Source organism: Homarus americanus, unplaced genomic scaffold (assembly GCF_018991925.1).
Source record: "Homarus americanus isolate GMGI-L3 unplaced genomic scaffold, GMGI_Hamer_2.0 scaffold1024, whole genome shotgun sequence".
NCBI classification, from domain to species: domain Eukaryota; kingdom Metazoa; phylum Arthropoda; class Malacostraca; order Decapoda; family Nephropidae; genus Homarus; species Homarus americanus.
Window position 1 is genome coordinate 7,207,328 of NW_024715228.1, and position 25,875 is coordinate 7,233,202.

General features: G+C 35.0%; 1 protein-coding gene across 1 annotated transcript in view; it reads left to right on the plus strand.

Annotated features, from left to right (window-relative positions):
• Positions 1 to 22,092, plus strand: part of LOC121856394 (vesicle-associated membrane protein-associated protein B-like) — a 31,170-nt gene extending 9,078 nt beyond the window's left edge. The window contains exons 2-6 of the mRNA XM_042351961.1: positions 226 to 296; positions 5,944 to 6,129; positions 15,418 to 15,570; positions 19,366 to 19,464; positions 19,731 to 22,092. Coding sequence (XP_042207895.1) covers positions 226 to 296; positions 5,944 to 6,129; positions 15,418 to 15,570; positions 19,366 to 19,464; positions 19,731 to 19,901 — 680 coding nt within the window. The 3' untranslated portion in view covers positions 19,902 to 22,092. The remainder of the gene's footprint in view (positions 1 to 225; positions 297 to 5,943; positions 6,130 to 15,417; positions 15,571 to 19,365; positions 19,465 to 19,730) is intronic.
• Positions 22,093 to 25,875: the final 3,783 nt, after the last annotated feature.

Here is a 25,875-nt window from a genome sequence, read left to right on the forward strand (position 1 = left end):
AACAAACTTTATTTGAGATCTTCACGGTTATCCTCTTTTAAAGTTTTCCATATGAAGGTTTTTGTAAAAGGGCATGAGAAACAAAGTTCCCCATCCCAAAACAACCTGTGGGGAGGTACTGGAATGACATTTATTTTTTGCAGGTGGTGTATAACTCATGTTCTTCAAGCTTAGGCCTATACAGTATATCCATTCGTATATATTACAGATATTTTATTTTTGCAGGTCCCTTTACTGATGTTGTCACATCCCAGCTGAAGCTTACCAATCCCACAGATAGGAGAGTATGTTTTAAGGTGAGTGGGAACAAACTGGATTATCATAAAATGTTGTTATTTAATGAAGGATCGAAGTTTCAGTCACTTCATGTACCAGATTGCATAAACTATATGTTCCTAGCTCCACTTTACTCTATCCCTGTCTTCTGATTTGTACTAGTACTGTACTGAAAGTGCGGGTACCTCATTTGCTTTGAATGTTTTCTCTTTAGTTTTAATGTCAGACTTTATACCACATAAAGCTTCTTTAGTTTATGAAAGTTGTGTCACCATGTATAGTAACAAGTAAACTGGATTGGTAATCCTGTAAGTAAATCCATGGTTTTTATGTTAACTGCTCTCTCCTTAGTCTTGTGTTACATCTCATTAATCTTTTGTCACAGTTCGATATTGGCAGACAACTGCCACATTTTCAGTCAAATATGCACTAGGAACTATTTTGGGTGTGGATAGACCTTATGACTGTCATAAAATTTGCAGTGAATTACAGTATTTTGGAAAAGATAGAATTATAAAATACCTGTAGCTGGAGTGTTGGAGAAACAGTTGATTGGGTTTTTAAGGTCCTTAAAATTGGGGAACCATTCTGACACTGTTGGTCCACTGTCCATTATCTAAACTTCACAGAAGACTGATACTCCTGTCGTATTATTTATATATATATATATATATATATATATATATATATATATATATATATATATATATATATATATATATATATATATATACAGTACCCTCCGTTAGAACTCAATCCGTTCCAGAAGGTCGTTCGTTAACCGAAACCATTGTTTCAATGGGTTTTTGGGTAATTGGTTCCAGCTCACCGAAAATATCCTAAATTCAACAAAAATGGTAGAAAAGTTCACTTACTTTGAGGTGTGTATGTAGAAGGCTCCTGGATGATGATGATGATGGGATTTAGAATGGGGGTGGAGGAGAAGGAAGAAGAGAAGGCATTGGGGTGGAAGAGAAGTCACCCCATGGCGCCATTTCACCCATAAAATTTTAGCTCTGGTGTAATTCAAGATTATTTTCTTTAAATCAACACTGCACTGCATTATATATTGTCAATATGTAAAATATATTTCAAAATGGCCAATAATTTGCTTGGAAACACAGAAAAAAAGCATTTAGTTGAAGAGAGTCTCAAGCAAGATGTTACCTCCAGTGAAAACAGAGAGAGACTAACTCCTGTTTGCTGTGTTAAGAGGCTGGATGCCGCGCATTAAACTAGTCACTTTACCTTCAATTATGTTCAATAATTGTTAAAATGACTAAAAAATTGAATATTGAACTTTTAAAATTATTGAATAATATAAACTTCTTGATATTTACTAAAATAGTAAGGAATTTAAGCCCTAGAACCGATTAATGTATTGGCGGACTGATACTAAAGCTGGTTGCCCGGTCACTGCAAGCGAAAACATGTTGAGGTCGGTTCGTAAGAACTTCGTTAACCGAATTGAAGATCCTTATGGAAGGCAGTTCGTTAATCGAAATTACGTTAACCGAGGTGTTCATTAAGCGGTCACTGTATATATATATATATATATATATATATATATATATATATATATATATATATATATATATATATATATATATATATATATATATATATATATATATATATATATATATATATATATATATATATATATATATATATATATATATATATATATATATATATATATATAATATTTTTTTTTTTTTATAAAATCACACGGAAAATGGAAACAACGGAGTACCTTAGCTTTCGTCTTTATTCAAGACATCTTCAGAGGCAACTGGATTACATGGACAGAGAGAGGCTTAAATATACAGGGTGACCTAAAAACATGAGGTCAGGTCAAAATGATGACATCCACTAATCCCCACACCAACACACACGTAGAGGAGCTTAAGAGAAGGGTGGTGACGTGACTAGCCAAGTCAGGTCAGAAAAAAGGGACCCACAAAATAACTATCATACATCTAGATCAAAGGTTTTCAAAGCATTTTTAACATTTGGCCACTGACAAATAAATTTATGTAACATATTATCAGTTTTGAACTGACCATCACTAAGGTTTATTGATTTTAATTCCTTAATCAAACTAGCTTCAACAAGAAGTCTTTCTGTGACACAAGATGATTTGAATACTTCTAAGCTTTTTTCCCAAGCAATGGGGTGATTATTATTCCTAACATGAACAAACAAGGCACTGCTTTCAGATGCAGTTCTGATATTATACTTATGTTGTTTGATTCTGAGCTGCAGTGTTTTTCCTGTCTGACCTACATAATTACAATTACATTTGCTACATGGAATACAATAAACACTTTCCATTTACATTCAAACTTGGGCTATTCCTTATTAACATATTGGTAATGGTGGAGTCATACTTGAAAACAACATTAATATTTAGAAGCTTGAGGGACCGAACTAACGGGACAAATTCATTACGATAGGGCAGAGTCAAAATATTCTTAAGTGTAGGAACTTGTCTGGTTTGAGAGGAATGAAAGGATTTTTTAGCCCTTTTAAAACAACTTGGGTACCCTTCTGTGTTTGTTGATCGTTGTTTAAAGTAAAAATCCTTTCATTCTCAGGCTGGGAAAAAATTTCATTGGATTTGCATGAATATATATATATATATATATATATATATATATATATATATATATATATATATATATATATATATATATATATATAATATATATATATTTATATAATATATATATATATATATATAATATATATATATATATATATATATATATATATATATATAATATATATATATATATATATATATATATATATATATATATATATATATATATATATATATATATATATATATATATATATATATATATATATATATATATATATATATATATATATATATATATATACACCAAGATAAAATAACTACCCAGTAATTGGCCACGTTAGCCAACTTACTCACTTTTACAAATAATTCTTACAATTATTTCCACATGGGTTTTCCCTCATTATACTGGCGGCAGCGTACTTAACGTAAACCCACGCCCTCCCTCATTTAGCCATTACACCTGGCACATCACCCCCTTCATTTAAATCAGTTTGAGTATTGCTTAACCATGTGTGGTAAGGAACCCCGAGTAGCGCAGCGTGAAAAGTGTCCTAGTGTGTCATCTTGGCAGCTAAAGTAAATGTTTCTCATCATGGTATGTGCTAATTGCTACTAGTGTAACACGCCCCAGAATATGTTCAGTGCTTGACATAATTTGTCAATGTCTCCAGTGATTTGTAACATTCTCAGTATCCCTAGTGCATTTTAATTGTAGGTCAGTACTACATGTACCCATTGTGTTTTAGTGATGGATGCTGTGTCTATACTAACTGTTATAACCTAACATGTCTTTTAACCTTCTCCCTGTCCTAATCCCCACCCGACCCACCCCACCCGGCGCGTCTGCCCACCTGCCGGTCTCGCCTCGACCAGTCCCACCCCACCCCGTGTGACCTCACTAATCTCCTCTAGTCTGTTTTGTCACATAAGCTATGCTTTGAAATTGATGGTTCGTGTAATTTGATATGGTGATACATGTATTTTTATGTTAGAATGATTTAGAATGTACTCATTGATATATGTTGAGAAATAGTATTAAGCCGTAGTGAGCAGAGCTACCCTCCCCGTACCAGCCTAATGAGAACATTGTCGCGATGGAACCTATAGTTGCCAAACGTTGACGTAAGGTATAAAGTAAATATCTTCTTTTTTACGGATGCACTTCCAACTAATCCATCATCCCTTTAGGATTGTCTTTCTCTGTCAAATGTCACACACAGTACTTCCCCCATGGCCAGCCGGATGTTGGAGTTAACCAGCTCAATTGGGCATGACCTGATCTCGCATGTCCAAGCTGTATACAGTGATTGGGCGGGATGACGGCGCCTTACGTCACAAGATACAAACCCTCTAACAGCAGCAGCAATCAAGAGGTGATGATGGGCCAAGCATTGACTCTAACCACAACACGTATGAGCAGAGAAGTAGCGTGATGAATGCAGCACTCCACCTTCACACACCACTTCACTTCTCTCAAGTCCTCCCGTGGTCTAGGATTAAGGAGATTTTATATTTTTCTAATTTAGGCAGTTAAGAAGTGAGGAATGCGGCCGTGAAGAGACGGACCCACCAGCACCACACATTAAACCCTGGCCAGCCAAACCAGGGAGGGGATTTCCTCTACGGGTGAGTGGGACAGAGCGGGCTGGTACCTATGCAGCTCTGGTACAGAGACTCAGTACTGGGATGCTGATCCTGCCCCACACATTGTCCAGAGTGATGGCACCCACCCCAGTGTGACCGGCTACCCCCGGCTGGATTGGCGGAAAATGATGCTCAACACGTAGAGGAAATGCAGATGGAACTAGAAAAAAATCCATCTGGAATATGTCAGAAAATGACTCTGTACAGAAGAAATGCAAATGGGGCTAGAACTCATCTGGAATATGAAAATGGTGCTGTACAGAAGAAACTCAGATGGGGCTGGAAAACCCCATCTGGAATATGAAAGAAACTGATGCAAGGGGAAATTTGCATTATAAACCAGGAGGAAGTTAGGTGTGAAGACAAAACATACAGGGTGCGGTATTGAAGAAAGAAAAACGTACAATGTGAAGAAAGAAGATATAAGACATCAGAAGTGTCGACGATCATCGAAAGGACCAACCTACCACTGCTGCTGTACTGCTAGTATCCCTGATACCAGTTGGTGGAGATTGTATCAGATTTTTTTTTTTTATATTTAAGATTAGTCACTTTTTCTATGAGTTCATTTGATCAATGTTTTGTACTACCTACTGCAATGTTGCAGCCATACTGCTGATTTGGCTAATCATTATTTTGACATGGGCTGGCAAGGCCAGGTAACACCTGTTATTGTTTGTAGAATGTGAAATTGCACATTTTTTCTCAGATGTTCTAGATGTGTAGGATCTTGAGCTCAGTAACTATTCTAGTTGAGCTCTTACTATGATCACTCATGGTGTATGTGTCTTTTTTCCTGGCATAGAAGCTTTGATCTTGGCAGGAGGTATAGTGAGTTTTGTCAGATCAAACCAAGCCAGTAGAAAAGTATAGGGTACGACCAAAGTCGGTCTCCTTAGAGTCATCAAAATATGGTTCAAAGATTATTTAATTAAGATATGTGTACCAGACTTTGGAATATTCTTCAGCTAAAATGTGTAAAAAAAAAGTCTTCAACAACAGTGAGTCACACAAATTACCACATTGACATAGTCTGTGAATGCTTTCAATAATACCTGACTTGTGTATGACTTTTTTGATGTGTATGACTTTTTTGATGAAAATAATTTGCACATCATCATCATCATTATCATCATATGCAAACTACACTTGTTGAGTAATCAATACATCTTCATAGCTCATCAATTGAGGGCAACTTAGCAAGGCTTTTAAAAGTGTGAGTTAGGAGGGATCAGTTTTATTTATAGGACATAAAGGCTTGCATATTATGGACTATTTTTCTAAATTATGGAAAGATATTTTTGGTCATTAGCAAGTAAGACAGTTTAGTACAATATACCCAAATTCTGGGAAGGATATTTGACTACTAAAGTAATTACACTCCTAACACCTACCCTTCATGTCTCTTACAGGTGAAAACCACAGCTCCTCGACGGTATTGTGTGCGTCCAAATTCTGGGTTAGTGGATTCTCATGGTTCAGTCAGTGTGGCAGTGATGCTCCAACCTTTTGACTATGACCCACATGAAAAGAACAAGCATAAGTTTATGGTGCAAAGTCTCTTTGCAGGAGAAGGAGAAGTCAACCTTGATGCTTTGGTGAGTTTGAACTGGAGATTGTCCATTTTTGTACAGTACATAGTATTTAGAAAAAATAAATAAATAATAATAATAATTTACCAGCTGCGTAAACGGACAGAGGACACCCTCATATGATAAAAGTCATTGGTTCAATCCTGGGGCACTCTCAGTCCACCCAGCTTTATGTGAATACAGTACTTAATATTATAGTTGGAGAAGTGAAGGCAGTCAAGTGCAGTACCAGCCACATGCCTCCTTGAATCGTAGAGGCTTAATATACTGTACAGTGTGCTTTATCAACACTATCTCTTAATGGACAGCCGTGTCTACAAATCATTGAAATTTTTTTTTTACCCTAAACAGGAAAATGCCTGTAGGCAACACTCCTGAACATCAGTGACTACACTTTTTGTAAATTCATCTTCATTTTGGTGTAGATTTCATGAAATGCAGCTGAAATGAGTGGATTGTATTGCTTACTAAGGAAAGGAGAAGGCAAGGCATTTGAGCATCATTTTTAACTAGGGAATGATAAAAAAACTGGTATTGAAAAGACTGCAGGGTGTTACTAAGATTACGTGTGTTTTATGTGCAAGTAATTACTATATATTGCTTTAGCAAGGTGGAAAAACCTCAACATTTGGAATGCATTAATGAGATTTCTACCTGTGTGGTGTGATTAATGCTGCTGGTGGTGCTAAAACTGGCTCAATTACAAGGATCAGAAATTTAGGATCTCTTGGTGTTACCGGTGGTAAGAAGACATTGTTTATCCTTGAAAGGAAAGTTGTATGTACCTGGTGTAAGAAGTGTGTTGTTGCATGGGAGTGTCACAGTTTGGATGGTTGGTTATGTTAGTTCAAGTTAATTGTGGATAAGTAACTAAATTTTAATTAAATTAATTTATTACAATAATATTTAATATATAATTAACTAAAGAAAATGCTGAAAACATTAACAGATTGAAATACAAAATATGAACATAAGTTTAATCTAACCTTAATAACCTAATCTAAGCTGATTCTACAATAACCATGAAACCCTGACTCAAGTTACTAATACAATCCTGGGTCAACACAAATACACAGTACTGTACTGTATAGAAGTGTTGAGGCTCGAGTGGTATGTCCACAAGTGTTTCTGTACACAACTGTAGTGGAAGAGGAGGAGTACCGGGTAGGACAGAGGCTTGCTTGACAATTACGAAGGACTGGGAACAGCTGCTACCTCCCTTCACCATGGATACTGCTGACCCTGCCACTCTGAACTTTACTTGGTGCAACTATTCATACTTCTTACCAAACCAGTGAATGAAACTGTTTTATTTATGTGACTACTGTATAGTATACAACTGCATATCATTAACGCATGACAGGGAGCAAAACATAGGCTGTTAATGAGGATGGTATACATCAAATTGAGCAGTGGCATGTCGTGAAAAAAAGGCTATGGTAAGCATATGACTCTGTTAATGACATTACTGTATACTATTATCTAATACTGCACTATGAGTCTCGTAGTCTACGAAACTGTGAAACAAAAAACATTACATAATTAATATTTATTGTTTGTCTTTAACCATTACAGTATTTATAACACTAATGAGGCATTTGTATATGGTTTTTGTTAGACAATTCGCAATCCTCATTACATTATAACTTATTTCAGATCTATTCCCAATGAAATATCTATATTTTTTAATCTTGCTTGATTGATCTGGTAATTCAGTGGTGCTGCTGGAAGCGATCTATAGGGGGTAGTAGTAAGGGTAGGGGGAGGGACAACCAGGAGTACTCTGCTCTAGCAAAAGGAATTCTACTCAATACTGATGGCAAGTATTATTGAGGGGAAATTCCAGCATCAGAAAGCTTTTCGCAGCATATTAAATTTATTTGAATCTTATTTAGATGGATTTGGCAGTGGCATGATTTTACTCTGCAAGAGGGCAGAAGGGGCTACTACAAAACGAATGTTGCTTACTCGAGGGACAAGTTTTCTAGTGGCAAATGCTCCTGTCTTACAAGTTTCAAAAGTTTGGACTCCTATTATAGCAGGTTTAAATTCACTGAGACTTAAGTAACTAAAATGCAGAATGCTATATACTGTACAATTGAATAATATGTTAACTGAACACTGAACAGAAATATTTAAATTTTGAAGGGAAGAATTTTATAGGTTAAGCAATGCTTACCTTGCTTCTTCGAAATACACGCCACTGAATTAGAGTGAGCTGAAATGAGTATGTTTAGATGGATGTGTAGTGTCATGTTGAGAGAGAATATATACCCTGTTCATAGCTAAGAGGGCAGCTGGGTATTAACACGTTATTTAATTTTGCGATGCTAAACCAGTATCAATTAGTGGTGAAACTCAAGATCTTACTGTATGCGATAGTACACTTCAAGATGAAAGCACTTATCCTAGATCTGCGTACGACAATGGACAGTGCGAGACTGTCTGCGGTTGCTTCCGCTGAAGTAAACAAACAGCCAGTCCGACCGATCGTCTTGCGAAGCAAGTTTATAAATTAAAGAAAATACCTGCAGTGTATTTAATGCCTACATTTCTAATATATTACAGTCTATTATAAAAAATATATAAACAAATAAATCAGTAAATCCATTTCAAGTAAATGGTAAAATTTTACTCGACACCAACATTAGTTCCAGTAAAATAACCGACGCCTAAGTGACGTCATTAGTGTTTACACTACACCGGCTGGTAACGTTTGATGCACATTATGGTAGGTAGTTGACAATATTTTGCCATTACTTGAGGTGAATTGGCCTTATTTTAAATAACTTAAGGCTGTGTTGCTTAACAGTGTGTTTAACAACATCACTCCACTGGTCAGTGGGTTGGTTGATAAAGGACTACTGGTGCAGTAAGCTCCCAGTGGTAAGTGTCAGATTTGTGGTAGTCTTATACAGCGAGTATAGCTCAAAACCTACGTTTTAAATGGAAATTTTGGGGGTCGTCTTATACACCCCATAAATGGTACAGGTTAGGGAAATCATCATATATCACACAAGGTACAAACAGTGCTCTCACTTAAACCAAGCACGCGGCCAACCTCCGACACACGCTCTCCTCTCTGAAGGCAGATGATCACATTTAATTTAACGTCCATTGCTATTGTTTTTCGTACCTTTTTAGCATTAGGCGCCCCAAAGGAGGCAGATGGACATTTTCCAGACATGCTCAATGGGAAAAACAGCGTTTAACACTAAAAATGTATGTGATAAAAACACAATGCACATGAGAGCACAGAGAAAGAGTAGTGCTGGAAGCTTGCTGGACGTCGTCACAGTTGTTGTACAGAATACTTCATTATCTTCATCATTAGTAGTAATAATCTTTATTCTTACATTATTAGAAAGATTATTATTATTAAAAATAATATTAAAATCTTTGATGTTGATATGACTGCGACTTTATAGCATTAATTTACAAGCTCCTCACCAGGCATCACACGCAACTCCACTGCCAGGCGAATACACGCGGCAAATTTAAACTGTCATGGGCGAGTTATTTAAAAAATAGGTGCACGTTAATTAGCCTTTGGTATTAGTTGAACAATTGCGTTATTCCAAATACGCTTAAATCAAACTGGTATAAAATGCGAGTTACCCGTGTGTGTTTGTGCATATATACAGCTACTCCTCGACTTAGGACCACACGGACATATGACTGCCCCAGTCGTACCAAATTTGTTTCAAATTACTTATTTTCGAGTTCCGACGTTAGTGATTGCGCTGTGTACTGACAAAATTTTTGCTTATAATTCCCTTTAAAATGGCTGGCGAGCTTAAAAGTGAGAGTTTTGTGGTGCTGAGAAGAAAAAGAGACAACCATTTTAGATTTTCTGTGTATTATTTAAACATTTTCGACTTACAGCCATTTCGACTTATGACCTGGATTGGAGTCCGGAGCCCTGTCGTAAGTCGAGGAGCAGCTGTGTGTGTGTGTGTGTATATATATATATATATATATATATATATATATATATATATATATATATATATATATATATATATATATATATATATATATATATATATATATATATATATATATATATATATATATATATATATATATATATATATATATATATATATATATATATATATATATATATATATATATATATATATATATATATATATATATATATATATATATATATATATATATATATATATATATATATATATATATATATATATATATATATATAGTTGTACCCCACTTAACGCGGTCAATTGAACCCAGAGGGTCCCGCGTTAAGTGAACAACAGAACATATGGGATTAATTCCAATAGAAACCGGCCCGACCCCCAAACTCCACTTTTTGAAGGCACATACCTATGTTGTAGTAAAAATAACATCTTAATTTTATGATGGTACATGCACACAATTAATACTTAAGAGAAATAGAGAAATACAGTCGCCAAGTTAATGTCCATTCAAATAATGGACTCAACTCCCTCCCCTCTCACACTACACTGCCGGCTCTTCCCTCTCAGAGAAATTTTTGGGGGAAAACCACTAAATTTTAATAAATAATACCTCAAACTAAAGTTAGGATAATACAATTGACATTGCTGGATTCCTTGTAAGACCAGGAATATTTTGAATATAAATGTCATATATTTTGCACAAAAGATAACATAGTTACCTAGAGAAAAAATTTTATCTAAAATTTGTATGTTTAATGCAAAATATATGATGTTTATATTCAAAATGATCACCAAATTATAAGAATTCCAGCAATGTAAATTATATTCTGACCGGGTAATTTGTATGAATTTTATGAGCTAAAACAAATATCTTCAGTTAATAAAAAAAAAAATAATTCTTCACGGGGTAACAGATGGTCGGTCGGTCCCTCCCTCCGCCCCACCCCCCACCAACCGTCCCAAGGAGATGTGTGGGATAACCACTAAATTTTAATAAATAATACCTCAAACTAAAGTTAGGATAATATAATTGACATTGTTGGATTCCTTGTAAGACCAGGAATATTTTGAATATAAATGTCATATATTTTGCACAAAAGATAACATAGTTACCTAGAGAAAAATTTTTATCTAAAAATTGTATGTCTTATGCAAAATATATGATGTTTATATTCAAAATGATCACCAAATTATAAGAATTCCAGCAATGTAAATTATATTCTGGCCGGGTAATTTGTATGAATTTTATGAGCTAAAACAGGCAGTCAGGCAGGGTGGCGGGTGGGGCAATCTAAAAATAGCGCCTCGAATGACACTCTCCCGTATATGTGAAAAAAAATGTTATGAAAGTTCACTTGGCAGGCACCGCGATATGATAAAACGCTATGAAACCGCTAGGCGGGTAATACTGTATATATATTTATTATTTATTTATATATATATATATATATATATATATATATATATATATATATATATATATATATATATATATATATATATATATATATATATATATATATATATATATATATATATATATATATATATATATATATATACACAGTTGTACCCCACTTAACGCGGTCAATTGAACCCAGAGGTCCCGCGTTAAGTGAAATCCGCGTTAAGTGAACAACAGAACATATGGGATTAATTCCAATAGAAACCGGCCCGACCCCCAAACTCCACTTTTTGAAGGCACATACCTATGTTGTAGTAAAAATAACATCTTAATTTTATGATGGTACATGCACACAATTAATACTTAAGAGAAATAGAGAAATACAGTCGCCAAGTTAATGTCCATTCAAATAATGGACTCAACTCCCTCCCCCTCTCACACTACACAGCCGGCTAACAGATGGTCGGTCGGTCCCTCCCTCCCCCCGCCCACCCCCCACCAACCGTCCCAAGGAGATGTGTGGGATAACCTCAAACTAAAGTTAGGAAAATATAATTGACATTGCTGGATTCCTTGTAAGACCAGGAATATTTTGAATATAAATGTCATATATTTTGGACAAAAGATAACAGTTACCTAGAGAAAAAATTTTATCTAAAAATTGTAAGTTTAAAGCAAAATATATGATGTTTATATTCAAAATGATCACCAAATTATAAGAATTCCAGCAATGTAAATTATATTCTGACCGGGTAATTTGTATGAATTTTATGAGCTAAAACAAATATCTTCAGTTAATAAAAAAAAATAATAATTCTTCACAGGGTAACAGATGGTCGGTTGGTCCCTCCCTCCCCCCCACCCCCCACCAACCGTCCCAAGGAGATGTGTGGGATAACCACTAAATTTTAATAAATAATACCTCAAACTAAAGTTAGGATAATATAATTGACATTGCTGGATTCCTTGTAAGACCAGGAATATTTTGAATATAAATGTCATATATTTTGCACAAAAGATACCATAGTTACCTAGAGAAAAATTTTATCTAAAAATTGTAAGTTTAAAGCAAAATATATGATGTTTATATTCAAAATGATCACCAAATTATAAGAATTCCAGCAATGTAAATTATATTCTGGCCTGGTAATTTGTATGAATTTTATGAGCTAAAACAGGCAGTCAGGCAGGGTGGCGGGTGGGGCAAATCTAAAAATAGCGTCTCGGACACTCACCGCGTATATGTGGAAAAAACCCGCGTTAAGTGAAAGTTCAGCTTTGGCAAGGCACCGCGTATATGCGAAAACGCGTTAAGTGAAAGCGCGTTAAGCGGGGTAAAACTGTATATATATATATATATATTTATTTATTTATTTATTCTCATATGATCAGTCTATTTTGGTGTAAGGCTCATCATAAATAATATAACGTACATTATTAAATAATAGAAAAATATACAATTTGACTTCAAAATAAATTAACAAGCTGGATCAGAAGGTACTGTACTGTAAATACGTAATCTATTCCCTGACCAGTCATCCCTCCCGCTGTAAAAGAGGGTGAGAGGTGGGCTGGCTGTGCCATGTTTGCCATTTTGTTTTTATTTATTCATTATTATATTCTCGTATGTTAATTAACTTTCTGGGTTTTCTTAAAACATTTATTAACTAAAGTAGATGTAGATTATGTGACATATGTAATTTTTGTAAGGTTAGGTTGGTTTCCCAGAGTCATTCTAGAGTAAACTTCTGGCAAGTCTAGTACAATATAGTGACTTTAACACCCGTTAAAGGGCATCGCTTTCGTAGATTTCCGATGTGCGGACGTGTACCAATATGATATACAATACTGTACCAGCGCAAAAGGAGACCCCACTATATTTATATAAATTACAATTGGGAAGATGGGTACAGGACCGAAGACTCGAATATTATACCCCCAAAAAATGCCTTTTAAGACATTTATTTAGCTAAACATTGGTAGCAACTGAGCAGTGATGAAAACTGTAGTATGTACCTGTTTTACTGAGACGCATACAAAATAAACGAACCAATAACTTAAGCAACGGTCTGGCAGACCATAGCTTGGGAACCAATGCAAGTTTAAAGGAACGGATTTATGGACCGCATCGTTTCATCACAGTACAGTCGGCCCTTAACATACGCGGGTTTAGCATACACGGATTTGCAAATACGCGGATTGCCCCGCCGGAGGAATATTCTGTACATTGAAGTAATTGAAGTACATTCAACCCGCGCGCGGCACCGAACACAGGACACCACCCGCTCCCGCAACCTCACACACACACACGCATAGCTCTCCCCCACTCGGTCAGTCTCGCTGTAACCACGCTTGTGTTGACATCAGCATTGTAGTTGCAAAAATATTACATTTCCGTGAATGTATTATGTCAAGCACAGTATGAATAGAATATCACTAGTATAACAGTATTTTAACCGAAAACTATTAAAAAAAAACGAGTAACATATCTTGAACATCAGAAGGTTAGGTAAAGTCTTTTGTTTTCATGTAGTTTATCCTAATTTACATTGAAATACATTACGTTTCAGCAAAACTACTATTTATTTCTGAGAATATGGAAATGTAATATTTTTGCTGAAATGACGTACGTAATTACAGTGGTAAGTGACGAAAGCAATGACTTTCGCTTTCTTTCGTTCAAAAGATGTTACCGTAATCACTTTTCGAATGGTTTTCAGTTAAAAAACTTGTATTACAATAATATTCTATCCTAATTCACTTGTGATGCAACAGTTTTTTAACTGAAAATCATTCAAAAAGCGATTACGGTAACATCTTTTGAACGAAAGAAAGCAAGTCATTGTTTTCGTCACGATTTTATCCCACTTTCCACAGGAATACGTACGTCATTTCAGCAAAAATATTACATTTCCGTGAATGCATTATATCAAGCACAGTATGAATAGAATATCATTGTAATATAACAGTATTTTAACCGGAAACTATTATAAAAACGAGTAACATCTCTTGAACATCGGAAGGTTAGGTAAAGTCTTTTGTTTTCGTCATGCATTTTATCCTATTTTACCTTGAAATACATCACGTTTCAGCAAAACTACTATTTATTTCTGATAATATATTCATTCGGGTGCAGTTTAGGTAAAATATACATGTGATGTAACAGTTTTTTAATTGAAAATGATTCGAAAAACACGTACCCTCTAGTCCAGTGGCCAATTAATAAAAAATTTATGGACAGGGAAGTAGAATGTAAGATGTCCACTGCCAGATTAAATATTATAGTTCACAATTTGAAGAACCAGTAGGCATTGAATATTATTGTTCATTACCATACTTCAAAGCATATATCATAGTACCAATATTAATTTTTCCCATAAAATTTTAGACTACTGACTCTCAGCATAGTGTAATATTGGGTCCCACACCTTTTGCCAGGATGGTCACATTTATGAAACGAGTCTTACTTTTCAGGTACACCAAAGCTGCTTTGGTATGAGTCATGAATGTTTGTAACATCCTTAATGGTTATATATGTTATGCATTCATGACCTGCAAACACTCCAGGGTATTAGTATTTACTTTCTTTTTTAGCTTTGTCATTAACAGATTACCACGTACAGCAGAAGTGCCATATCATCTTTACATATCATTCCCAGGTCACGTTGGACATGTCAGAAATTTAGTTCCTCGTATGCCTCATTTCTGGTGGTGGCATTGGGAGTTGAATACAGTACTAAAGTGAGGCTACAATTGTGAAGAAATTTTATTAGATATAAGTAGTCCTTGTTTGTTACATGTTTGTACATACAGTGAGCAACACTTGGGCTGCTGTGATGAACAAGAACTGCCTGCACTTACAGTATGATGATAGATGCTGAAGTATTTTATCAAACTTTGTTTTGTGACATGTAATTCTGACATTTATGTACATTTCAGTTTAAGGAGGCTGATCTGAGTCAGTTGATGGACTCAAAATTGCGGTGCGTATTTGAGTTACCGATGGATGCTTCTGCACAGGCACCACAAAACAACATTGATGCTTCCCCAGCACCACAGCCAGCGATGGAATCATGCAAGCCATCACCTAAGGTGAGACATATGAAATACCAACTAAAAATTTTTAATTTCTAGTTGTTATAAGAGTAGTAAATGGAAAGCTATAGCTTCAGCCAGAGTTGAACCTACTGCTTCAGCCAGAGTTGAACCTAATTACTTCGTCATCTGAATAAAAACTCGCACAATATTCATTGGCTGTCCTTATGTTTTAGACTTTACCACCATTGGTGAGTGGAATTTTTGTTTTACATTCGTAAATATTATTTAAAACATATATGAACAGTAAATAAATGTTGCTTTCATATTCATATGTAGAGAAATGACAATATGTTTTCACATGTATGCACTTATTGTACATACGTTGGCATTCCCAATCATTTCGCCTTATTTCTTTACCATTAGTGGTTAGCTACTTCTAGTGATCCATTTATTAACATTAAATAACATTACTTAAAACATACATACAGGTATTCAATTTTTTTAATTAAGTGCACTATGGCTATAACCAGGGTCTTATTTTTTTCAGTTTCTTATGTAGAACCATCGTCACTCACGAAAACAATGCCGTCTTGTCTCCTCTTGTGTGTTTTAATATTCTACGTATTATTAATGAATTTCATTTTTCATTTCACATATATAAACATTAATTCAATCAAATACATATTCAGTAATAAACAATAATGAATCTTTTGTACATATTCTTAAGATAAATGACTCCTTGAGTGCACACGTACTGTATACATTGGCGTTCCACTATTGGGTAGTAGGCAGCTACCAAACAGGGAGGTACTACCGCCTGCGAAGATATTGGAGGCATAATGTATTGTCTAATGGTAGACCCTGCTGCCATATGGCATCACGAAAATTGTGACAAAGTCCCAGGTTGCTGATCTGACTTTCTGCCTCATTTACATACAGTTGCAGGGTCTCAATTGTTTCTCTTACCATTGACAACACATTATACTGTACATATATTGTTTCTCACTCTTGATATTTTATTTTTTTATTTTTTATTTCTTTATGGTTCTTTCATATTGTTATTATTTAATATTATTATTTTTATTATTATTATTGTTATTATTATTATTATTATTATTATTATTATTATTATTATTATTATTACTACTACTACTACTACTACTACTACTACAGTGACCCCTCCATTAACGAACTCAATCCGTTCCAGCCGGTTGCTCGTTAACCGAAACCATTGTTTCAATGGGTTTTTGGGTAATTGGTTCCAGCTCACCGAAAATTGCCTATATTCAACAAAAAGGTAGAAAAGTACACTTACTTTGAGGTGTGTATGTAGAAGGCTCCTGGATGATGATGATGATGATGATGATGGGAATTAGAATGGGGGTGGAGGAGAAGGGAGAAGAGAAGGCATTGGGGTGGAAGAGAAGTCACCCCATGGCGCCATTTCACCCATAAAATTTTAGCTCTGGTGTAATTCAAGATTATTTTCTTTAAATCAACACTGCACTACATTATATATTGTCAATATATTTCAAAATGACCAATAATTTGCTTGGAAACAGAAAAAAAGCATTTAGTTGAAGAGAGTCTCAAGCAAGATGTTACCTCCAGTGAAAACAGAGAGAGAATAACTCCTGTTTGCTGTGTTAAGAGGCTGGATGCCGCACATTAAACTAGTCACTTTACCTTCAATTATGTTCAATAATTGTTAAAATGACTAAAAAATTGAATATTAAACTTTTAAAATTATTGAATAGTATAAACTTCTTGATATTTACTAAAATAGTAAGGAATTTAAGCCCTAGAACCGATTAATGAATTGGCGGACTGATACTAAAGCTGGTTGCCCGGTCAGTGCAAGCGAAAACATGTTGAGGTCGGTTCGTAAGAACTTCGTTAACCGAATTTTTTTTCGTTAACCGAATTGAAGATCCTTATGGAAGGCAGTTCGTTAATCGAAATTACGTTAAACGAGGGGTCACTGTACTAAATTTTAGCCCCCCAGGCCCTAATGTGGGTCAGTGACCTGTGCCCGGGTGGGCTAATCCCCGTAAAAAAAAAATTCTTTAATATCAGTGGTTACTTATACTGTACAATAAATAGCATTAATTAAAACATACATATTTTTTACATTAATTTTACTACAACAACAATCAGGGTCTTATTTTCTCCAGTTTCAGGTGGATAACTGGCATTATGGGTGTAAACACTAACAACAATGCCGTCTCTTATCCTCTTGTGTGTTTTAATATTCTACGTATTATTAATGAATTGTATTGTTCATTTCGCATATATAAAGATTAATTCAATCAAATACAAATTCAATAATAAACAATAATGAATCTTTTGTACATATTCTTAAAAAGATAAATGACGCGGTATATGTTGGCGCTCCCAATCCATCTCTTTTTTTTTTCTTCTTCTTCTTTGCCATTAGTGGTTAGCTACTTCTACTGTTCCATTTATTAACACTAAATAATGTTACTTAAAACATATATATTAATTTTTTTACATTAATTTTACTACAGCTACAACCAGGGTCTTATTTTCTTAATTTTCTCGTGCAGAACTATCGTCCCGGACTCCCGGCTGTAAACACACACGAAAACAATGGCGTCCCATCTCTTCTTGTGTGACCATATTATTATTCATTTATATTGTATAAGGTGCATTCAGAAATATTATTTAAAGAATATAGTTTCCAATTTTCATTAATTGTATTGTTTTGGGGGAAAAGAGGGTAAAAAGCCACACAAAAGATATGAAAAGGTCACACTTGGGAATGCACCTCATTATTATTGCTTTATTTTAATGGTAATTAATGATTCGCGATAAGACGATTCACCTTACACTGCAATATTGAAGGACACATTAACGTCTTTATTCGAGGCTTTACTGTATATTGTATTTACATGCACAAAATCATATGTTTTCCCTACAAAACCACTTTAAATCACTTTCAATAATTGCATGATGAAACGTACTAAAAAAAATCCTTAATATATCCTTGTAAAATAGGGGTGCGTCTTATGCGGGGGTGCTGTCTTATATGGCGGCAAATATGGTATATTCACATTTAAAGGCAGTTTGAAAACTTGCTTCATAGAACTTGTGGTCATTCTAATATACTGTATTAAATTTGCTTTCACCAAATATATTCAGAATTTCAGATAAAGTAATATTGATTGTGTTATCCCAATTTTATACATGTGAAATAGCTTGTTGTATTGATTTAAAAAATAATAATTCCTTTGATTGCTTAGGGAAAGCTTTGACAGATATACAGGTTGACAACCCTTTATCCGAAAACCGAAAGTTTTTTTTTTTTTTTTTTTTTTAAACAGATTAGCCCACCCGGGCTTAGATCACTGACTCACATCGGGGCCTGGTGGGTGAAAATGTAATAGTAGTAATAATTATAACAATAATAATTATTCATAGTAAGTAAGATTTTTAATTAAAATACTGTACACCAAAATAAAATAATGATAACAATAATAATAATAAAATAAAAAATAAAATTAATAATAATGACAATAATACTGTAATAAAATACTAATAATAATAATAAAGAAATACAAGAATGAAAAAAGATCAAAAGTGAGAAATGCGACCTAGACCTATGAATTATTATTATTATTATTATTATAATTTTTATCATATTTTTGCCCCCTGGGCCCCGATATGGGTCAGTGATCCTTGCCCAGATGGGAAAAAAAATATTTGCCACACAAAAAACTAACCATTCTGAAAACCGAAAAATTCCAAAATGCCTCTGGCCCCAAGGAAGGGATTGCCAACCTGTACTTCATGACTATCCCACCAATATATTATTAAAAAAAATTGTAGGCAAACAACAGTGATGCAGAGCTTAGGAAGGCTGGTGATGAAATCAAGCGACTTCGGGAGGAGATCAGCTCACTTCGCCAAGAGAACCTTCAGCTTAAGGTACCATACATTTATCTATTCTTATTCTGTATATCATGTTCAGCCTTTTGAACTGGTTTCTGTAACTTTTCATTTATCCCTTATATTCAACAATTCCTTCCCACATGACTTTTCTATGCAGTTTATTTGTTTGCCTGGTCCATAAGTGGCACAAGCAAATCATCCTTTTCCCCTGATAAATTACTGACAGTATAACATGTTTATCAACCTTTGTATTGAGGATGGTACCCAAATGCACATCTATGGTGTGGGTTTTTTACCAACAGGAGGACTCACTGAGGCAGCGCTCACATCCAAGCACAGGAGAGAAGAAACTAAATGTGGCGGCTAGTGTCATCCCACAGCATGAAACTCCGCAGGCAAACTCAATGATGCACGTGGTTGCTGCTGTCATCATTGCTCTTGTTGGGTTCATTCTTGGCAAGTTTTTCCTCTGAAGAAGTTCCACTGCCATCGCCCAAGATCACTAGGTAGCAATCGGCCATTTTCTACCACAAACCAACACAGACTTGTCAAACTTTTGGGGGGCATATCCATCATTTGGTGGACTTATGCTGCTAGCTGGAAACATTATTAGCTATCTTCCATAGCAATTTGCCTTTATTCCAAAATGAGATAGTATTTGGCTGTCATTGACTCCTAATACTTTTATATAAAAATTTGCTTGAGAGAAGCTACAAGATAACTAATTAGAAAGTGCTGCCTTCACTTTACCCAAGTTTTAAATGCTAATGTAAGCTTCAAACCTCTGGGTAAGTGTAACAGATATCTTGTAATTTTAAAGCAATCCAGTTAGCTTGCTTTAAGTAATTTATTTGATAAATTATGGAATAGTGATAATAAATTAAAGAAGTATGAAGACCGTGCATTTCATTTTAAAGGATTAAGCATATTTATAATTTTATATACTGTAAGGAGTATACAGAATATATAATTTTTTGCCCAGAAATAAATCGCATTTGCATTTCATGTGCATCACCTTTGCCTGTGATTAGTTATAACTCACATTTTGAAATATATCATGTGCTCTTTTAATATATATCATTTAGCAATAGGTAAAGCATTAATGTCTTCAATTAGCTTGGGGAAAAATTTACTTTACCCAAGCATTGTTTCACATTTACAAGTTAAAATGATGGATTTAAAAAAAAATGTGTTATGCCATTACAATCCCAAGACAACAATTCCAAAACAGTTGTAAGACTTGGGTGTCAGAATAGCTTCTCAAGTTCTTTCATTTTATTAAAAGAACAAAATATTTTATCAACTTCATTTAATTTAGTCCACTCTATAGACTAACCCATTTCTCATGAAAATGTCACTTTTGTAGAATTCATAGTAGATGATATTGATTTTATACCTTAAATGGAGGTTATGATTTAGTTAAATTATCTGCTGTATACCCTGATCTGGTCATTGCTAATTATTCCATTCTACTTCATATAGTCTTGGTGAAGTTTGTACAGAACTTCACTTCCTGTTCTCTAGTGCAGGATAAATGGAAGTTGGAACTGCAATTGAGATGAGCAAGAATTATCCTTATGTTGAATTCATTCAAGTTGCGGCTGATGAATCATGGTGGAAATCTTGTTTGGTGTAAGTTTCTACAGGGTTGACAAAGTAGAGGGCAGTGTAGGTGTCAGTCACTCATGTGTAGGTAGTAGCAAGGTTTGAAACATAGTCTCCAAAGACACTAGGATGAGGGACTCATATGTGCATACTGGCCCAAGAGTGAGGACTTGTGGAACTTGTCTCCAGGGCAACTCGACATTATAAAATGTAGCTAATATACATACAGTACTCTAAAACACGCAGCCCTTCATAAGGTGTGACGTGGCATGGTCTTACACTGAAACTTAACCTGACCAGTGTTAAGTCTCAACTTTGGCATTTACCAAGTTAGAATTTTCTGAGGAATTTTAGAAAATGAAGAGGCTTAGGAATCCCAGAGTAAGACTCACTAACACTGGTCAGGTCACATTCTTGTTAGTTTATTCCAGCTTGTAATAGCTACCTTTGTGAAATTATGATCTGTGTTTGGTTCAGTCAGTCCTTTTTTTTGTACATTACTGTAGTATGCAAGAGCTGTTTGTACAAAAGAAAAATCCCTTGTATATAAGTTGGTGTGGTATGTTCTTGTCTTCTATCACATTTGTATTTTTTATTCCACTTGTTTTCTTTGCTACCCCCACAAGTAGTCTATGTACATTTAATCTCTTCATTCATTGTCATTACTAGTGAACTGTGAACATGTGTGAGTAAACTTACATCTGTATCATGTATTGGTTTGGTAGATGTTAACTATCAAATTATATATATATATATACAGAGAAGTTTCTTACATATGTGAATGCCTACCAGCAAACATTTGCTCGTAAACACTTCAATTTGCACGAGACAGACAGAAATCGTTAAGGATGGAGGTCTGACAAACTCGATGCTTTGATTGGTGAAACCATTGTGTTTTAATGTTTACTGCTGCATGTCTTCAAATAACTTTGGACAGTGTAATGGAGTATAGCCAGTGTATTTTTCACACTTGTTTGTAACACCACAGTGGTCAGTCCTGGGGTTTTGTACCCATGTGTACAGTGTGCAGCGTGTCATGATAAATATGTCACACCTTAATGTATGGCTTGTTTTGATTTTTCCTTGCATATTTTGCTATATATATATATATATATATATATATATGTTATAGGCATTTACAGTAGTAAGAGTGTATCACCAGGTTACTCAATTTCACATTTTCTATATGAACTCGTAGCCCCAGCATTCTCTATCAGGTAATGATGTCAGGCAACATGGATACACCTTCAGCGTGGTGCAAACCCTGTAAGAAAATAAGGATAGAAAACAAGCAGTACAGCCTGAAAATTGAGCTGAGGTGAAAAATTCAGACATACACCCTTGCTATTCTATAAGCCTCATCTATATACTGTATATACTAACAAAATGACTAAAACCTCCAGATGAAATTATCAGGGTAATTGCATTCTATCTCAGAAACAATTTGGTTTTAAGTGAGAAGCACACTGTATGTGTAGGCATCATGCAGAAATTGGGTTGCCAACTGATTTTTTCCTTTTCAAAACTGCTTTGTATTTCTGATATGGAAAAGATATTTCATCACCATGTTTAGTTAGTTTTAGGAAGTATGATTCATATTTTGTATATATACTGATTTGGTTCAGTATAACAAAATTAATGTATTGTTAGAAATAGTGACTCGTTACTTTTTAATATTGTTTGTTACAAATGACTTTGAACGAGATTACTTACAGAATAGCATGTGTTCTATTCACATTTCCATACACACGAAGATAATATGTATAGGGCCCTTGCTTTCACATAATACAGCATTTCAAACAACAAATTCATGAGTGTGCACACATACTATACATGTACAGAAGCGATATCAATCCTAGTACAAACTTCTGTTTAATATCATTGATTACAGATGCTTTGACTTTTTGCATGAACATCTCTTTTGCTGACTTCGCATACTGTATGTATACAATTGGACATCTATTTCGTCTTCCAATGGACAATAGAAAAGTAGTGTTTGGACCATAAATTACTTTACCATGAAAAAAAAACAGGCATAAAAAACCTTATCTTGGTGGTATCTGCCACACAGGAGAGGGAGAAATGAGGCCCACTCCAGCAAAGTGGCACCTTTTTTAAGAGATTGATGGAAGTCGAGTACCAAATTTACAGTACAGTAATTATAAAAAAAAAATTATGACAATGGTTAAGTATCTTACCTAGAGGGTTAAGATGGTCAAATCATAAAGTGTCAAGTAGAAAAGATCAGTATTTTATATTAAAAAGGAGAAGGGGTACCGATTAATATTTCTTGAAGGCCAAAGACGTTAACCTCTGCCAAGGCTGCGCAAAGCTCCTCACATGGTTGCTCATGAGATTATCAATAACATAATTTTTCACTCATCACTCACTTGGAGGTTACCATATATTCAAGATACTGTATATATTTATGTTTCTCTGTAATTGTGTGTTATGTATTCATATAATATTTAAACCATTATTATATAATATGCACGGTACAATGCATAATAATATGGAAGTATGCATAGCATAATGTATGTACATTCAGTAGCTACATGTATGATATATGTGTATGCAATAAATACATGAATGAATATATTTACTGTACCTGAAAATTTTAATATTTATGACTCGTTGCCTAGGAAACAACCACTCGATTTAATTTATTCTTGCAGGGGTTTCTTGGGATGTCCTCCAACCTCACACTTCTGCAAGTCACTAAATTCTTAATTTTTGTTATCTTTCAAGTGTATTACCATCAAGGTATTACTGGCTGGAAATATATTCATCACCATAAATATCCTGGGATTTTGCCATTTTTACTACAAAACCAAAGATTGTATTAGAAACAATTTGTCAAAGTTAAGGTTCATAAAAGCACTGGCCATGCTAGTGTACATCCCACACTATTAAAAGAGTTGTGCAGCAAACTTGCATAATTGTTCTGCAGAGGCAAAAGGTCCCAGTGACTAGAAAATGGCATACAGTATGTGAATGTTGTATTCAAACAGGGTGATCGCAATTGCATGAACAATTATAGATTGGTGAATTTGACCAGCATACTGTACAAGATACCAAGATGGAATATTTATCACAAAACAACCTTGTGAATGTGTGTTTCATAAATGATATGCAAGAAACTATACACTTCTTTATGCAAATGTTTGGGTATGTTGCAAAGTTAATCGGGGAAATAAAGAACCAAACAGACTCCTGTCAGCTTCAGGAGTGGTCAAAGGAATGGGTGTTAAAATTCAATGTCATGAAATGCAGTTCATACTAACAGTAAGGAAGTGTATCGCATGTCCCAATGGGACAAATATCATTTACAGGGACCAAATGTGAAAAGGATCTGGATGTGTATGTCCACAACAAACTGAAGTTCTTGGACCATTGTGAGAAGGCAAATCAAGCAAACAAGCTAGTACTAGGTCTAATAAGAAGGGTACTCATATGCAGACAGTCCATTGCTCAAAGCTCTTGAAAAGTAATGTATTTCCCCATTGGGAGTACTGTTACATTATATGGTAGCAAAGAATTGCCAGAAACTGCCTGTTGATTGAAGATGTCCAAAGGGGGGCCACCAGACTGTTGCCTGCACTATGGCACCTCAGGTACCCAAAGAGATTAGAATGCCTGTAGTTACCTAGCTTAATGCTATAGGCAGGCAAGGAGTGACAAAACTCTTTAAACACCTCAGAGGGCATTACTCAGTCAAGTGTTCATACCTGGAACTAGCAAATGCCTGCCTTGCGGAGTTCACAGCATAAGGTTGAAGAAGTCACAAGTTCAGAAAATTGTCAAGGCATTTTTTTTTTAGAGATTTGTGATCTCGTGGAGCAACCTACACGAGACGGGGCTGGATTTAGGAAGGTGGAACCCTTTTTATAATGAAGTTTAAGAATTGTTTTTAAAATCTAAACTAATTGTCGTTTATGTGAGATTAGCAACAATTCTACAACCCAAATAGAATGCAACAGTTACAAGTCTATTTTCACAGGCTCACAACAATCAAAATGTCTTACTATACTTACTCTTATTGACATACAGTATTGGGATATTTCTTGGTATTAAATGTTAAGTGCTTACATATGGCTATAGTATACAAGTACAGTATAAAATTATAAACTGAATCGTTCATATCAATCACAAACTGAACAGCAATCAAATTGAAACATTAACCCTTAACGTTCCAGTGTCCCCCAGGGGGTCAGGACTGTAGAGCAAGTTTGTGTCCATAAGAAGTTGGGGCCATAGGGCATGTTTGTGTCTCCCAGGAGGTCAGGACTGTAAGGCATGTGTGTGTGTGTGTTCTCCAGGAGGTCAGGGGTGTGGGGCATGTGTGTGTGTGTGTCCTCCAGGATGTCAGGGGTGTGGGGCATGTGTGTGTGTGTGTGTCCCTCAGGAGGTCAGTGCTGTAGGGCATGTGTGTGTGTGTTTCCCAGGGGGTCAGGGCTGTAGGGCACATGTGTGTGTGTGTGTGTGTGTCCCCCCAGGAGGTCAGGGCTGTGGTAATATGTGTATCCCCTAGGATCAGAGTTGTAAGGGCATGTGTGTGTCCCCAGGAAGTCAGGGCTTTTTTTTATAGGGATTAGCCCTCCCGGGCTGGGTCACTGACCCACATCAGGCCTGGGGGGTGAAAATGTAATAATAAAATAATAACTAATATTAAATAAAATTTATAATAAAAATACAAAATTAACAATAAAGTAATAATTATTCATAGTAAATAAAATTTATAATACAAAATACAAAATTTAAACAAAATTATAATAATAACAATAATAACAATAATAATATTAATGATAGAGAACTGTAAAGAAATGCAAAAATGAAAAAAAT